Below are 18594 nucleotides of genomic sequence, written 5' to 3'. Positions count from 1 at the left end.
CTGTCAGCTTTCTCTTCCTGCTTCTGTGTGTAGTGGGTAGCTGTTCCAGCTTTGACCTTGAAGCACTGCCCCTAGTGAGGCAAATGGTAACTGCCATGCATGCCTATGACTTGCCCCTGGGGCATGGTCTAGACAGGAGCCTTTAAGACCCGAGATGCATATGAGCTGGCTGTCTTGTCTCCTCGTGATCCTGGATGCTGTACTGCAGACCAAGTCAGAGCTCTCCACTGGACTGCACCTCATCTCTACTGGATCCTGTAACTGATCCCTTTACTGGTTGTAAGTTATCCCGAAATAAACCTCCTTTGAACTACCAGATGAACTATGTGGAATTGCCTTGTTAAATACCACTATAACTACACCTTCCCCACTGTCAAGGACATGCAGCTCTCTGGGACCATAAGCCAAAATAAAATCCTTCTGTAAGCTGCCTGTAGACATGGCATTTTATCACAGCAACAGAAAAGTAATTAATATATTTAGTGACTCGATCTCCATGAATTTGTTCTATATACAAACCCAAAATCTTTCCCCAAAAGAAAATAGCTATATTTCAGAGCACATGGGAAACATTGATAGAGGTTCAACTTTATTTGAACCACAGAAGAAAATCCATAAAAAATGTTATAAGCACTCACAATCATCCAATCTTAGCTTCAAGTATGAAATCATAACTTTGATATGAAAATAAAAAGAAAATGGATAAATACAAGAGTCATTCCAGTTTGCAGTTGTTCTAACATAAATACTGAATTGGTAAGAACTTTTCCAAATATGTATTGCTATATTATGATGATATATTAAATCAATATATCTAGTAATGTATGTAGGTTAAAATTCTAGGGCCTAAATCTCCCGGTACAGTATTCCCAATTTACAATGACTTATGTGATCAAGTAGCCTTGTCTACTTTCCTACCATAACAGCTTTCCTGTCTTGCTTTAGAAGGCACCTGCATCATAAAAAAATTTTACTAAATAAATGCATTTTGCTTTTCTCCTCTTGCTAATTCCTGGAGATAAGGAGAGTGGTGGACAGGCGTGAAAGTTCAAAATGGGCAATTGAGAGAAATTCTCAAAACTGATTCCCTTATGAACACAGGGAATCGTGCCAAAGAATTCAGGACCAGTCGATGATTGCTGGAAACTCAAAGCAAATCAGAACAGCAAAACAGCTCACAGAGTGAGGCTGAGGAAAAATAAAACTGTCATTTTTGAACAGTCACTCCCATTCTGTGCAAAATAAAGTGTTTCTCAATCACAATGTTAAGAATGAGGAAAAGTGGATCATATACATCAACTGATAATGAGCTGCTCAGCACCTGGCCAATAAGAAGCTCCAAAGCACTTCCCAAAGTCAAACGCACAAAAAAGAAAAAAAAGAAAGAAAGAAAAAGAAGAAGAAGAAAAATACGGTCACTATTTGGTGGTCTGCTGCCAGTCTTTATCTTTCTGAATTCTGATAAAAAAAAAAAAAACCATCACAGTCTGAGACGTCTGGTCTGCAAATGAATGATACGCACAGAAAATGAAACACCTGCATTCTGCATCATTCAATAGGAAAGGTCCAGGTTCTTCTTCATGACAGACCCAAGTGCACATCACACAAACACTACTTCCACGACTGAACAAATTAATAAGTTTTGCATCATCTGCTACACCACCTGACCTCCTACCAGCTGACTCCCACTTCTTCAAGCAGCCTGGTAATATTTCAAAAGGGAGAATGCTTCCATACCCAACAGGATGGGGAAAAAAGCCTGAATTTTTGTGCTACAGAAATGAACAAGTTTATTTCTCGTTGGCAAAAGAAAAATGTGTTGGTTGCAATGGTTCCTATTTAGGTGAATAGAGACATGTTTGAGCCTAGTTATAATGATTTAAAATTCGTGGTCTAAAACTACAATTCATTTTCTCGACCAGGAAGAATTGTGAATTTCATTTACAGGATTGATCTACTTAAATAAAAATGTAACCAGGGAGCACTATCAAAATTTTTTAAGCAAAACATAGTCAAACAAAACTAAAAATCTACATCATTTGGCAGGAGAGATATATGCCTCAATCAAAGGCCAGAAAACAGACTTTATTTTTCTACAATAATTTAGATCAAATGAAGTAACAAATGAAAGCCTTTTAAGGTAAAAGAACTGTAAGTCAGACTCTTATTATACCAATATCATTCATATGCACACACCATAAAAAGACAATGAACTCTATTCAGCATTCTCAGAGTTCCTTAGATAGGCCACCTGGAGTAGTACCTCAATTACCACAGCTGGTAACCTCACTAGCCTTGAAGAAAGGAGATCAAATGTCACCAAAATTCCCTAAGGACAGTTTGGGATTACCTCTTCAGAGTGGGGTTGAGGTGGGGGTGGAAACAGGAGACAAAAAAATGGTCAGGGGTGCAGAGATCCCAAAGCAGCAGTTCCAGGAATTATCAGAAGCCAGGAATGCTAAGAAATGGCTCTGGTTCCTGGCGCCTTGATGTTTTCTACCCTTCCTGTATCTCTCTGTCTCTAACGCTATCTGTCTCGGTGTCTCATTCCCACCCATGAATCTACAATAAACCTCTCTAAAACTCACCCTCTGTGGTCCATAATTTTTTCTTTCTTTGAATTCACAAGACACAATCTCAGGCTACTGGTTCGTGGCAGCTTTGGTGGCCTCTTAGTTTTCTGGACTCTTCTTCCCAGAACTAAGATCATTTAAGGTGAGAAAAGGTCTCCATCATGCTCAAAAGTGCCCTACATTTCTTTCATCAGATGTGTAGCTAAACTGTGTTGCTCTAAGCCTGAGTCAGGGAAGCCTCCTTTGCTGGCGACAGGGGATGCAGCTTGTCAATGTGACCAGAGAGGGGTCAGCCCTAAATAAGGCATAGGCATTATCTACCCTGGGGCCTAGGGAGCTTCCAGGAAGAGGGAGCAAAGGAATGTTAAGAGCTAGAATAGCATAGGAAATGCAGTACTCTAATTATGGTATGCCTAACACAACCATGAGCACAGAGCTGATGAGGCTGCCTGCATAGGACCTACACACACACACACACACACACACACACACACACACACACAGAGAGAGAGAGAGAGAGAGAGGGGGGGGGGAGAGAGAGAGAGAGAGAGAGAGAGAGAGAGAGAGAGAGAGAGAGAGAGAGAGAGAGAGAGAGAGAGAGAGAGATTGTGGTAGGGGAGATAGTTGGGAGGAAGGGAGTCAACAAGAGTGTGAGAGGGAAAATTGGGGGGGAATGGCAGGATAACCAGAAGTGATAATACCGAATATAGTCTATATTTGTGTGTAATTGTCAAAAACAGATAACATTACAGACGATGAAATGTTTCAGCCATAAAAGCACTTGCACCTAATTCAGTCTCCAGAACCCATGGAGAGGCAAGAACCATGTCTTAAAGAGTTATATGGCACACATTTTTCATATTCACATACACATCAAATACACATGAATGCATGCAAACACACACACACAAACTAATAATAAAATACATTTTAAGACATGTTTACCTAAAATTACATAAAATACACGTAATTGTATTATGAAAACATATTTTTTAAATGAAGTTACACTACTTGGTGTGATATACCCCCACTCGAACTAAGCCATGACAGGGAAGCTAAAACCCTGAAATAAGCCACAGTGTGGCTGCCTAAAAAATGCTTGAACAATGACAATATCAGTTGATGTGCCAATGTGTATGAGAGAAACCATACAGGAATCCACCTGTAGATGAAGATCTATAAGCAGTTATGGACTGCTGAAAAGGGAGAATTAGTTTTCTCCAGGGACTGGCCCACTAACTGGTTATTCAATGCAAAATGGTCAGCATTAAAAACGTGCATATATAAGCAACACTAAGAGGGCTCAGCAAGTTAGATTTGTATGTTTATCCATATGTAATATAAAATATGCATATACATAATAAAGAAAAAGGGAATCATATGAGGGGTTAGAAAAAGGCTAGGGGATGACGTAATTATATTTTAATTAAATTTAATTAGTAAAAACCATGTGTAAAGTGATAAAGCTGTTAGAAGCTATAGTCAATATTTTGGATGAGATTGTAAAACTAAAAATACAAGATAATATGACAGAAGAATGCACATAAGGGCGTTAAATATCTTATAAATATAATTCATAAACTGAGAAAAAGACACAATAAAATGCATCTGTTTTCTATCTATAATTCCATTTATGTGATATTACATTTATTGTCTTACATGTGTTCAAGTCTCTCTGGGACAAAGCAAACTTGGCCAAGGTATACAATACTTTTAATGAACATCCATATTGTTTGCAAGTACTTGATACTGGACTGTAGTTTTTGTTTGGTTGGTTGGTTTGGTTTATTTGTTTATTAATTTTACCTGGTTTTGGTATGAGTGGTATCAACTTCATAGGAAGAGTTTAGGGGTACACTCTCTGTTTGTTTCTATTTCTTTAAATAATTTAAGAACTGGATGTAGATTTTATTTGAAAGTCTGGTAGCATTCTGCTGTAAATCCATCTGGTTCTGGACTTTTTTTAGTTGGAAGCTTTTTATCCCTGTTTCCAAAGCCTCATTCGATAAAGGTTTGTTTAGGTTGTTGATCTCTTTTTAATTTTGGTGGTTTGGGTGAATGTAGAAATTCATCCATTCCTTTTAAATTTCCAACTTATCAGAGGAAAAGTTTCTAAGTATTTTTTAGAATATTCAGAATTTCTTTGGTATAAGTCATGACATTTCCAGGTTCACTGCTGATTCTGTTAATTTGGGTCATCTCTCCCTTCCTTTTGGCTAGTTCTTGTGTTGTTTATCTTGTTAATCTTTTCAAAGCACCAGCTCTTAGATCTATTTATTCTTCCTATGTTTTCTTTGTTTCTACTTCATTAATTTCTGCTCTAATTTTTATTATGTCTTGCCATCTATGGGATTTGGGTTTGATTTTTTCTTGTATTTCTAAAACCTTGATTTGTATCATTAAGTCATTTATTTGTTTCCCTTATGATTTTATTTATTTTTTATTGAAAATAGATTCTTCTCTCATAGAGCACATCCAGACTACAGTGTCCCCTCCCTCTACTCCTCCCAACTTCACATCCCCCAGTCACATCTACCCTCTCCCTCAGATCTACTCACCCTCTGTTGCCTCTTCAAAAAGGAGCACGTCTCTAAGTCTTATTGTATCTTATTTTGTCCCTTACAATTTTTAATAAAAGCACTTAGAACTGGAAGTAGGATTGCTTTTGGTATAGCCAGGAGGTCTCATTGTGCTGTGTTTTCATTTCCATTTAGTTACAGAATTTTTAAGAAATTTCTTTGACCCACTTATCATAGTTGTTTAATCTCCATGAGTATGTGTATTTATTAGAGATGTGCTTGATGTCAATTTTCATTTTTATTGAATTATGATCAGATAGGATACGTGGAGTTGCTTCAGTGTGTCTGGATTGGTTAAGATTTGTTTTGTATCCCAGGATGAGATCTCTTACAGAGAAGCTCCTGTGAGCCACTGACCTTTTCCCCAGATGACCTGTCTAATGGAGAACAGGATGAAGTCACCTACTAGTCATGGGCTGATGCTAACTTGTATCTTTCATTCCAATAGTACACTTTTTATGAAATTGGGTGTACCACAGTTTGGTGCATAAAGGTTTAGGATAGTTTGTGCCTTCTTGTTTAATTGTTCCCATGATTTGAATGCAGTGCCCTTAATCTTTGAATTTTGTTTGTCAGATAGTAGGATAGAAATATGTGTTTGCTTCCTGGTCTCATTTGATTGAAGCACTTTTATCCATCCTGTCTCACTAAGGTGGCGCCTATCTGTAATGCTGAGTTTCTTGTAGACATCATAAAGGTTTTGTTTCTTGAGTCATTCACCCAGTCTGCATCTTTTTATATGAAAGTTGCGACCAATAATATTTAAAGTTATTATTAAAGGTATATAATTGCAGTCATTTTATGCTCTTATATTTTTGTTGATTGTGTTTCTAGTAGTACTTTGTGTTTTATTTATAGCTTTATTTGATAGATACAAGAATGTTCCAAATAAAAATTAGTAAATGTTTGCAAGAAGGCAGACAAAAATTTCTTATATTTGTTTATTTCTATTTTTTATTATTTTCTTGTCCAGTAAGAAAATTTAGCACGCATTTAATAATCATTTACAAAATAAAGTCATAAATCAAATTAAAAACAAAATTACATAAAGCTAATATTATTTTTGCATAATTACCAATTATATTAAGGAGGCTATTCTATTTGGTAATTAAATGTACAATTCACAATAATTATAGAAAGCTATAATTCTATATATATGATAGCATATGGAGCAAAAGTTAGAACAATTTATTTAGAAGTCTTTATTATACTTATTTCAGTAATTAAATTAAATATACAATAAATAAATATTAGTACAAAGTAAATAATATCATATTTTCAGACATCTCTCACATTTCACACTCAGCAGAACAAGATTTTACATTTTAAAATGTCTATAAAAACACAGATAAGGTTGTTTCAAGTATCCAATTTTAGAAAAGCTGTCAAGACAGTCACTCTGGTCCTCTGAGTTCTTTCACCAATAAATTTACTAAAGAATTCATAAGCATAGATAAGGTGAAAATATTTCCCATTAAAATGTTATTTCATGTAAATGGGCTCATTTCTGCTTTTAAATTGTCTTCATAAGGCTTATGAATCCATTCACACACTCACAAAATCAATAAATGAACATTTTTACCTCAAATTATTTTTCTAATTACATTTATTTTGATATGGATTATCTAAGAATAAAAACCATACTTGATAATAATTTGATTTGTTTTGACAAATGCAGACATTCCTGTAGCCACCACAGCAATGTCATGATATAGAAAATTTCTATAATCCTCCAAATTCTCTTTATGTTTTGCAGTTAGTTACTATCCCTGCAAATCCAACTACTGTCAGCTTGTTATCTGTTTTCTGTTTCCATCATCTTTCCTTTAGTAGAGTGTCATACAACTGAAGCAATAAGTCCACAGCCATTTGGAGCTATCTTGTAACTCAGTATGATGCCCTCAGGATGCAAATACAATGACGCCTCTATCAGCTGTTAAATCTGCTCAAATTTATGAAACTTGCTTTTCCAGAAAATCTTGATTCTTCAGTTTTTGATTGGTGTGTTCTCAACATGTTAATTAGGCAAAAATGGTTGATAGCACTATCCAAATATTTATAATTTGTCCTCTGCTTACGTATCCTGCTCTAAGCGTTTAGGCTAATATGCCTAGGATTGCTGTTCCTTGGATGAATGGGCTCCTTCCCAAGTCTTTATTTTCACTACTCATGGTTCTTTTTCTGACACTCACTGTGATAGTTAATTTTGTGTTGACCTCAATAGGTTATGCTGTCCAGTAGTTTGGTCAAATACACACCTGGATGTTGTTTTTGGAAATATAGTTTTAGATGTTAAGTCTGAAATCAGCTGACAATTAATAGCACAAGTTGTCCCTGTAATTGGATGGTTCATATCGAACCAGTTGAAGGCCTGAAGAGCAGAACTACTCCCCAGTGAGCCAATCCAGCCACAGCAATGTAGACTAAGAGCCTTCCCTAAGTTTCCCACCTGAAGATTTGGGGTTCAAGATTGTAATATCAATAGACTGTGTCTCCTGCCAGGCTGACTAACAAAACTGTGATTCAGTTCCCCCTACAATAATATATGCAACTGAGTTCCCTTAAACCTCAATGGTAGACAGACTAGTGCAACTGAACATCAGTGTCTTGAATTCCCAGAATGCATTTTGTCCCCATTAATAGTTGCTACACCCAGGCTGGTCACGGCATCTCATGTTTGGAAAGTAGTACCATGGCTTTTCAGTGGCAAAATATCTGGCTGTTTCAGTAGTGATCGGTGTGGGGATGTGGAACTCAGGGACCTTTGTTGCTCCTCTCTGATTAATCAGCTGATTTTGTGTCTGCATGTCCTCCAGCAGCTATTGAGCATTAACTGAAAGCAGAGGACAAGAGGGTTTCCTTCTTCTCCTCTGGCAAAATACAACTATTGCTTCAATGAGATATTCTTGTGGGGAAACACAGGCAATTTCTGCCGAGGCCATGAAGGGAGACCACTGAGATTCCCAGCAACCTCCCCGCACCCACCGCTACCCCTTTTCTCTTATGATGCCATGGTGAGAGTCTGTAAGACAAGTGCTGCCTCCCCTGTTGCGCACCCACCTAGATTCTGACCTGACTCTAGATTCTTGTGTGCTTCGTAATTTTGTGTCAACTTGCCACAGCTAAAGGCATTCAAGAGGAGGGGACCTCAGTTAAGAAAGTGCCTCTGTAAGATGATCTGGCTGTAATTAAGCCTGTAGAGAGCATTTTCTTAACTAGTGATTGATGGGGGAGGGCCCAGCCCATTATGGGTGGTGCCATCCCAGGGGTGGTGGTCCTGGGTGCTATAAGAAAGCAGGCTGAGCAAGCCACAGAGAGTAAGCCAGGAAGCAGCAGCCCTCCATGGCCTTTGCATCATGTCCTGTATCCAGGTTCCTGTCCTGCTTGAGTTTCTGTCCTGACTTCCTTTGATGATGAACTGTGATGAGGAAGTATAAGTGAATGAACCTTCTACATGTTGCTTGGGTCATGATTGTTTCATCACAGCAATAGTACCCCTAAGATACCATATTTGGATAGAAATAGTTCCATGGCGTCTGTTTTCTTCTGAACTGTTCTGACACTTTCCTTTCTCCCATCCTTTGTTGCTCTGTGTGATCTGTTTCTCCTGAGGCTATATCACCTTTCAGAATTCTGTTTACTTGGTATCTCAAGACTTCAGTTCTCTGATGAACTCAAAAAAGTTATGATTTTATACTTCATTTGTTCTCATCTTTAGGGTTGGAGTGACATTCTTCTCAGCTGCCTATTTTTAAAGTGAAACAGAATTTTCAAAGGAAGTTTTAAAACATATTGTTTGATTATCCAATTTGACAGTACATATCAAAGAACCAATATTTCAATCTTTAAATAACCCCATCCTTTTTGCCTAAATGTAGAAATTTCATGGCCTTCTTTCATATTTGTAATTCAAGAGGTTGGTAATGTACAACAAATGTATCAAAGGCTAGAAACAATTTCTGTTTTCTTTTTTTTTTGGGGGGGGGGGTTGTAGTCCAGGCTGGATATGAACTTGCTGCAATCCTCCCGGCCCAGGCTCCTTCTGTGAATGAATGAATGAATGAATGAACCAAGTACTCATTATTAGACTAAGCTACACTAAAGTCATTTGAATACCAAATGTTCCAAATTTGAGGAAAGAAAAAAAAAGTTTAAAGTCAAGCATATCTTATGTTAAATTGTGCTAAAAACTGCAACCTCTTCTTCAGGTTCAATGTGCTGTTACACCTTCTCACTTCACCAAGCAAACACATATCTCTTTAGAGGTAAACACCTAATCAACTTCCTTTAAACTCAACTCTAATTACACTTTTAAAAATATATCTGTATTTCTACTTGGCACATAACAATTGTGAATATTTATTGGGTAAAGTGGGAAGAATTTTAATTTTGTAAGGTCCAATTAATCTCCTTTTTTCCCATTTATTGTCTATATCTAAGAAATCATCAACAAAATGAATATGTTGATTCCCTCGAGCATTCTTTTGTGTTAATTAACTTTGTAACAATTGTGCACATTAACAGGCATGGGATGGCATTTCAGAAGGAGGATTTGGTAGTGACAGCTCACTAGGATTGGCACTCTCATTTATCCAGCACTGGGACTCAGTTAGTCCCAGCTGCATTTAATCCCAGATCATTGAACAGACATTGTTGTCTTGGCCAAGCATGCCTTTCATCTGCATAGACAACTCATTATCATATGGGCTTTGCAACTTTGCTCTATTTTTGAGTCTCAGTTTGACCAATAGACATCTCGCCATCTTATTATAGCTTTGTTCTTGTCATCTGGTCCATCTGCCTTTTCCATGTGCCCTGCTATCATGCCAAGGCTGAAGTTTTCCTCATGCTGGGCCCCTGCCTTGTCCTGAGGATTTCTCAAAAACCCGAATTCATTGAATGGGTTCCCGAAACAACTGCATATTCTCTGCATGACGGATTCAGCCTCTGGCCAGTTCTCTTCACCATCCCCATTCACCCCTACTTACACTCTCACTTCTCAAGGCTTGTTGACCCATGTCATCCACCTACCTCCAGGTAGTTCTAGTACTGACTCCTCACTGTTTGAATTCATCACCTACGTCATGAAGGCTGCCTGTCAGCTACAACACTCATAGTACTTATTTTATAACAGGAGAAAAGGAACTATGAATTATCAGAGAAAATCATTTCTGTCCTAAACACCCACCTAATTAAATGTCATGGTTGGGAGGACCGGATTCACTGTCCACCAGAGAAGTGGAACATCTGCTCCTTGTTCTTTTTCAGAAGAACCCACTTAACACATTTGCTTGTTTTGTTTCTCTGTTTGGTGTTCCTCTGTATTGTTGCACTGTTGGCAGTTGGATGTATAGGGTTCAGAAAGATGGCAAGGGATAAAAGAGGGAAATGCAAAGAGCCAACTCCCATCTTGCCATCCAGTAAGACAGCTGACTCTCTTAACAATCTTGCAAGCTCTCAACTATCTTCAGCAATATATAAAGAAGCACACATATGATGCATATTCATAATAACATCAGTTAATGGTTTTATAATCATTTTTATAAAGTCATTTGTAAACTGAAGGAAAACAAGGACAAATAAACACACATGTTGGCATGCTTTATCTGTTATAACCTAACAATGCTTATGGTATATTTGTTATCGAATCTACTGATCCTTTAGGAAAGATGTACCCTAATCATAGCCATTAGTAAATGAAAGAAAATTTGCACTTCTAAGGGTTACACTCAGCACTACAAATCTTAACACTCATAATATTAAACCAAGAACAAAGTCTTTGTTTGAAAAGCAAGACCATAGAAGTTGAATATCAATGCACATTTTAATTATTCCTAAATTATATGCAAAAGCTCCTATTTACTTTTCCAATGTAATAAAAGTCAACATAACAAGTCCTGAATTCATTATCACTCTTTCTTTCTCCCTATTTTATACAGACCAAGGCCTTAATGAGGACCAGCTCATCTTCAAATCTCACCTCAATCCTGGCTGCAAGTCAGAATACTTCTGAATCACAGCCATCTTTTGCTGTGGGATAATGCTTTTGTACACTGGTTTAATAAAACACTGATTGGCCAATAGCCAGTCAGGAATTATAGGCAGGATAAGCAGACAAGGAGAATTGCGAGAACAGGAAGGCTGAGTCAGGAGACGCCAACCTGCTGTCTAGGGAGCAGCATGTAAAGGCACACAGGTAAAGCCATGGAACATGTGGCAACATATAGATTAACAGAAATGGGCTGAGTTTAAGTATAAGAGCTAGTCAGTAGTAATCCTGAGCTAATGGCTGAGCAGTTATAAATAATAGTAAGCTTCTGTGTGATTGTTTTATAAGCAGGCCACAGGACTGCAGGGACTAGCAGGACTGGAGAAACTCCAGCTACAAATGGTGCCAAAAAGTGGGGCAAGAGTTTCCACCTAAACCCTGAAAAAGCCTTAAAAAAAAAGATTCTAAAATGGATCTAAAAACAGCTTCCTAGTTGTCTCTCTCAGGCCAGTCACAGCCTGTGGGCTTGAGTTACTCTATGTCAGGTTCACAGCATGTGGGCTTGACCTCCAGCATGGCAGATTGCTGCCTTGGTACACAGAGGCATCTCCCAGCCACACAGTAATATAGCTTTTGCTAGTATAAAACAAAAGGAGGAGGAGGCAGGGGAGGAGGGGGGGGGGAGGAGGAGAAGGGGGGGAGGAGGAGAAGGGGGGGAGGAGGAGGAGGGGGGAAGGAGGAGGAGAAGGAGGGGAAGGAGGAGGAGGAGGAGAAGGAGGAGGAGGAAGAGGAGGAGGAAGAAAGGTTTTTGGGCTACATGCTGCTGGATGGAAGCATAGACCCACTGCTTCCCAGAGTCAGCAGAGAGCATGGGTCCCCCAAGCTGGCAGTAAATATAGTTCTGCCATGTTGGGAAGCTGAGGTGGGCAGAGCCACCAACCAAGGCTGCCACTTCAGTTCTAGTCATGCAGTTTAACAATTTAAAATCCTTCCTGGTCAGAGAAAGATTATAGATTCACAATAAAACAGATTCAGATGAGATAAACCCTAAACAGTTTACAGTGTGTGTAAAAATGTATGTAGGCTTTTTTTTTTAATTTTTTAATTTTTATTTTGCAATACAATTCAGTTCTACATATCAGCCACGGATTCCCTTGTTCTCCCCCCTCCCGCCCCCCCTCACCTTCCCCCCAGCCCACCCCCCATTCCCACCTCCTCCAGGGCAAAGCCTTCCCTGTGGACTGAGATCAACCTGGTAGACTCAGTCCAGGTAGGTCCAGTCCCCTCCTCCCAGGCCGAGCCAAGCGATCCTGCATAGGCCCCAGGTTTCAAACAGCCAACTCATGCAATGAGCACAGGACCCGGTCCCACTGCCTGGATGCCTCCCAAACAGATCAAGCCAATCAACTGTCTCACCCATTCAGAGGGCCTGATCCAGTTGGGGGCCCCTCAGCCATTGGTTCATAGTTCATGGGTTTCCATTGGTTTGGCTATTTGTCCCTGTGCTTTATCCAACCTTGGTCTCAACAATTCTCACTCATATAAACCCTTCTCATTCTCGCTAATTGGACTCCCAGAGATCCACCCAGGGCCTAGCCGTGGATCTCTGCATCCAGATCCCTCAGTAGTTGGATGGGGTTTCTAGCATGACAATTAGGGTGTTTGGCCATCCCATCACCAGAGCAGGTCAGTTCCGGCTGTATCTCGACCATTGCCAGCAGTCTGTTGTGGGGGTATCTTTGTGGATTTCTGTGAGACAGGTCAAGAAAAATAATAATGAAACTGAACTGTGCTTACAAAGTATATTAATAGTTATGTCTGTTGAGTAACTAATGGTATGAAATCCTATTAGTTAATATTTTATAATAGTATTTTTGGCTAAAATTAGCTAATATAAGCCGGGCGGTGGTGGCGCACGCCTTTAATCCCAGCACTCGGGAGGCAGAGGCAGGCGGATCTCTGTGAGTTCGAGGCCAGCCTGGGCTACCAAGTGAGTTCCAGGAGAGGCGCAAAGCAACACAGAGAAACCCTGTCTCGAAAAACAAAAAACAAACAAACAAACAAACAAAAATTAGCTAATATAAAATAATCTTCACTTTAAATTTACTGAAATTATATAAAAGTTGACTAACAAAAAAAATGTATGTAGGCTTGAAAGAGAGAAGAAAAGGAATATAGACATTTATATAAAGAAATAGAAAGTTTAAAAAAATAAAGTCTTTTAAGAGAAAGTAAAAGTAATATAAAAAATAAGCCACATAAAGATGAATATCAGACAGAGTCTGGACTGTGTTGTCTTTGGGATTTTTAACTGCAGAGACATTTGATTATAAACGCTGTTAAATCAATATGTACATTTTAAAGATATCTTGATTTCAAAATCTATGTCTAAGGATACATTGCTTTGGAAAAGAGGTTCTGCTTTTGTTTACACAGAAGATGAGAACCTGTGGATTGCTTCCAGGCTAATATGGTTTGACCAGCCAAGAACCCCTGAGAAAATCAGCTTCAAGGAACCTGGCTCAGAGAATACAGCATCACAGACTACTCCAGTCAGGACTTGATCACAATTATTAATTTTCTCAGGATCCCCATTAGATTGCCAGTGCCCTCTATCAGCAGGAAGTAGTATAAGACGCTATGCCCAAATTCCAAAAATATTGTTTATGAATGCTTATTTTTATTTAAAGCAGGTTGATTGTAAATGCAATCTTTCTAAAGAAGAAAAGGGGATAGTATAGATATGTTAGATGAAAAGGTAGATTGTTGAACCTACTTTTAAAGAGCAACTTGTTTAAAATGTTTTACATTGGTATAAATTTTAGCTTATTACAAATTTAAAGTTGATTTTGTTATACTGTATATATATTTCTACTTTCATTTAAGGTGTTATGTTTATGTAACTCTTTTAAATTGTAATGGATAATTAAGAAATACAGATTAATAATTAGTCTTCTCTGATAGTCAAACTTATAGTCATGTTAGTTAAGTTTTCTAGGTATTCATAGATATATTTCAGTTAGGTAGGCAATCTTCAAACATTTCAAAGACCTACAGAATATGGCATTTAAAATGTTTTAAAAACTTAGACTTTCTGAAGAGTGCGACACGTCTGCTCCTGGCAGCACAGATTTACTTCAAAGAGAAAGATGGGTGTCAAAGACACGCGATATGGAGTTTATCTTCTTCTTGGAAAAAATAGCCATTTGGACAAGAAACTGTTCTTTCTTGGGCTGCTTAATAAATGTTATATCGACTGGGTATACAGGACCCATGGGAAGGTGACCATTGAACTTTGCAAGACAGAGGACATGGTCAGTTAGGTTCTTGCGTCACAGAGGAGACTGCCAGATATTCTACAGGACACACAGAGAAGCAGTTAAAAATCTTAAGCCCTATAGGCTGAAGATGGATGCCCTAATACTGCAGATGAACTTTGGATGACTGTCCAAGCAACTAGCTATCTCTGTCATTTCCAGAATTTTGGAAGTTACTTACAATACACTTCCTGTTTACTTAGGTAATATTATATCCTTCTGGGGTATTTGATGTAGTTGAAGACCAGAGAGTTATAATTTTGCTTAGTTATGATAAAAGATAAATTAGATAAAAAACTTTAGACTCACAAATATAGGATAGATAAAATATTTTTATTTTGCTAAATACAAATAGACTAGATATTGTAACTGTAATTCTTGCTTGATAACTGTTCTATTATATATAATTTTAGTATGTTAAAGTTAAAGCCTTTTTTAATTAAACAGAAAAGGGAGAAATGCTGTGGGATGATGCTTTTGTACACTGGTTTAATAAAACACTGATTGGCCAGTAGCCAGGCAGGAAGTATAGGTGGGATAAGTAGACAAGGAGAATTGTGGGAAGAGGAAAGCTGAGTCAGGAGATGTGAGCCTGCTGTCCAGGGAGCAGCATGTAACGGCACACAGATAAAGCCATGGATCATGTGGTGACATGTAGATTAACAGAAATGGGCTGATTTTGAGTGTAAGAGTTAGTCAGTAGTTAGTCTAAGCTAATGGCTGATCAGTTATAAATAATATTAAGCCTCTGTGTGATTATTTTATAAGCAGGCCATGGGACTGCAGGGCCCAGGCAAGACTGGAGAAACTCCAGCTACATGGCACTAACTTTGACTTAACCAGCTTTACTAAACAATGAGAACATCAGTGCTCCTCTGTCTGACAAAAGCCTCCAAGCACCTAGTCTTTTGATGTTCACCACATTCTTAGGACATAGGTGTCACCTAAAACAGAGAGAATGTTCACCCTCTAGTGAACCTTTCCCCTTGACCGGGATGAGCGCCCATGCCATGGAATATGTGTACCATATGAACTAATATCACACTACATCCTTGATTATCCTAGATCCCATCCATCTATTACATACTGTCTTAGACACTGTTCTATTTCTGTGAAGAGACACCATGGTCACAGCAATCTTGTGAAACCAAGCCTTTAATTGAGGACTTGCTTAAAGATTCAGAGGTTTAGTCTATTATCATCATGGTTGGGAGCATTGTGGCATGCAGGCAGGTGCTGGAGCAGTAGCTGAGAACTACATCCTCATCCACAGCAGCAGGAAGAGAATCGGGGCCTGCCATAGTCATTTGAAACCTCAAAGCTCACCCCCAGTGACTCACTTCCTACAACAATGCCATACCTACTCTAGCAAGGAAACAGCACCCAATCCTTCTAATCCTTTTAAACAGTGCCACTCCCTGGTGTTGAAACATTCAAATATATGAGCCTATGGGCATCATTCTTGTTCAAACCACCACACATACTCTTAGAAGAATACTCACATATGGGTCCTCTCCATAGCTACCTACATAATTTCTATAAACATTAAACACTGCTACAGGAAAACATTTGTACATACCTGTAAACACATACAATATATAAACATATTGGTAGTTCTTCCTTTTCCTCAATAAAATCTTATCATGAAGGACCTTCTCATTTCTTAACAACAATTTTGCTGCCTCTTGGCTTTCTTCACGTCTTTCATGAGAGTTTTCAGCCTCTGTGATGGCCCTCAAGCTCAACACAACTCTCTCTCTCCTCAGCAAACGACCTAACTCTGTGCTTTACAGAGAACATTATTTACTTAAATAATTTCTCTTTTCTCATCTCCTTTCAACATCAAATACCTTAACTTTCATATTATCAGTTAATTTCTGTAGCCTTAGATTAAATCTCTTCCCACCCAAAGGCATCATTTTATTAGATTCAACATTTTAAATTCTTGATCTCAGAACCTAACTCTGGGATAAATATACACTGAGCTTGCTAAGACAGGCTTTATTGTCTGACCTCCAGTTAGGTTCTGAAATGTATCTACTAACTAAAAAAGTGGCTTCTTCCCTTAGCCAACTTGAACTAAATAATTTCTCAACTCTACAAATTTGTTTCCCAAATTTGAGTACGTCAAGATTTGTGGAGATACCCTAGTAATTGGCCAGAATAGCAAATCAAAAAAAAAAAAGATGTCATTTTCATGCTTGCTATAACAATGTCCACATGAAAATAAAACAGGCCAGGCTAGAGAGATGGCTCAGTGATTAAGAGCACTGGCTGCTCTTCCAGAGGAAGACCCAGGTTCAATTCCCAGAACCCACATGGCAGCTTACAACTGTCTGTAACTTCAGTTCTAAGGGATCTAACACCCTCACACACACATATATATATGGACAAAACACCAATGTATATTAAATACATAAAATAAAAAAAATAAATAAAATAAAACAGGTATGTTGAGCAGGTAAATGCTAGGGCCTTCTGGAGAATGATCAAACAAAAGGCCCTTTTAAAGCTCTGTCTTTCTAATTCCAACCAAATAAGATTCTACTTTTACTTATCAAGTCTCTACCAATGATTCCTGCTGTGCTGAAATTTCTCCTGATTTCTTGAAGAGCAGCATACAGGAGTGATAGGATAACACATTTGGCATATTAAGTTCTGACACCCCAGCTAGTATCTTATATCATTAGTCGTATTCCTAGGTTTCATTAACTTCTCCTTTGTATTTGGCCTTTGATCTTATTCTGTATCTTATTCCTTAATGCCCCCTCTGTGTGTGTCTCTTTATCTATCTAAACACACACACACACACACACACCACACACACACACACACATGCATATGTGTTGTGAAATCCTCAAAAAATACCAAAACCTTGGACCTTGTCCCCTCCAGTTACTCAGGTCTGTGCTATTTGTCCCACTGTAGGACCTATACTTTTGCTTACTGTAAATCCTCTGTGAGACAGCCTGCTAGCCTAGATCTGCACTCCTACTGTTGATACAAAAGGCATGTTAATAATATATCCAAAGCTTTACTTCTGAAAACCTCCACTTCTTTGTCTTTGGATAAGCAGACCATGTGGTTTGTTTCAATTGCAACACTCTGAGTACTATTCTTTTCTAGCTAGTCCTTGGAGTCTTTTCATGTTTTGTTGATGTGCCTAAAATGTTTGCCTACAAAGCCTTTCACCAAGGTGACCTCTTAATATTCACAACCTCAGCTTAGTCATCAGAATATTAAAATAATCTTCAAAGTATCCCAGTACATTTCCCTACAGAATAATGCCATTCTCAAACTTCTGCAACTTTACAACACTTACCATTCTTAAAATCATTCTGTGTATTTGTTTGTGTATCCTTATATCCCCATTGATTTCTGTGTCCATGACTTACAGGACTAGGTTGGTTAATGTTAGTTGTAAACAAGTGCTTAGAACAATATTTACCACATAGTAGGTAGGTACTGGGTTTCAAAGTTCTTACTCACAGAACAGTTTTGCTCATAACTGTCAAAATACCTGACTCCTTACTTCACTAATGTAACAGCTGTAAACCCCTTGCCTTTGGTTTCATTTTTCCAGGTCTTTTGACTTAAATTAAAAGTGAGTCTTTGCTCAAGTTAGCAGAATATTATACAAAGCTGTACGACCAGTTAGTGGTATGAGTGATGATAACTCTTGGACAGTTCTCTAGTCTAAGACAGGTAAAACACTAAATGTAAAACACCCTAATGGTGTAAAGATACACATGTCTTTCAATATAAAACAACTAACAAAACAAGAACCCTTAATTCTAACTACTTTAACTAGTGTACTTCTTACGAATTAAAACATGTGGGCTCAAGTTTATATTTAGTCTGAAGAGGGCTCCATAAATTGAGACATGGCTCAATTGTGAATTTATGACTGCCATAAGAAAAATGTTCAAAATACTTTGTAATAGCATTCTTTATCTTTTACAACCTCAGCTCAGCTGTCAGCATCTTAAGTAATCCTGTGGTAGGTTGGCCCCTCCACTTCTGCTTACAATAACAATGTTTAAGTTCTATCATGTTCTGAAACATTATGCAGAAAATTAGCCTTGCCTTTCCGTCAACTCAAGGCCATGAAGAGAGGAATATACTAGAATAAAGGA

The 18594-nt window shown here is 38.2% G+C and overlaps 1 protein-coding gene across 7 annotated transcripts in view; it reads right to left on the bottom strand.

Moving 5' to 3' along the window:
* The window catches only part of Spag16 (sperm associated antigen 16), an 830413-nt gene that overhangs the window by 489971 nt on the left and 321848 nt on the right, over nt 1-18594 (bottom strand). The window contains exon 11 of one of the 7 annotated variants that reach the window (XM_052749776.1): nt 12385-12890. The exons of the other annotated variants lie outside the window; for them this stretch is intronic. Coding sequence (XP_052605736.1) covers nt 12890 — 1 coding nt within the window. The 3' untranslated portion in view covers nt 12385-12889. Of the gene's footprint in view, nt 1-12384; nt 12891-18594 lie in introns of those variants that run through there. 7 annotated transcript variants of the gene reach the window in all.

This window comes from Peromyscus californicus, unplaced genomic scaffold (genome assembly GCF_007827085.1).
Source record: "Peromyscus californicus insignis strain IS unplaced genomic scaffold, ASM782708v3 Scaffold_21__1_contigs__length_65335640, whole genome shotgun sequence".
NCBI classification, from domain to species: domain Eukaryota; kingdom Metazoa; phylum Chordata; class Mammalia; order Rodentia; family Cricetidae; genus Peromyscus; species Peromyscus californicus.
Note: the sequence above shows the minus strand (reverse complement) of the source record. Positions and strands in the feature narration are given on the sequence as shown.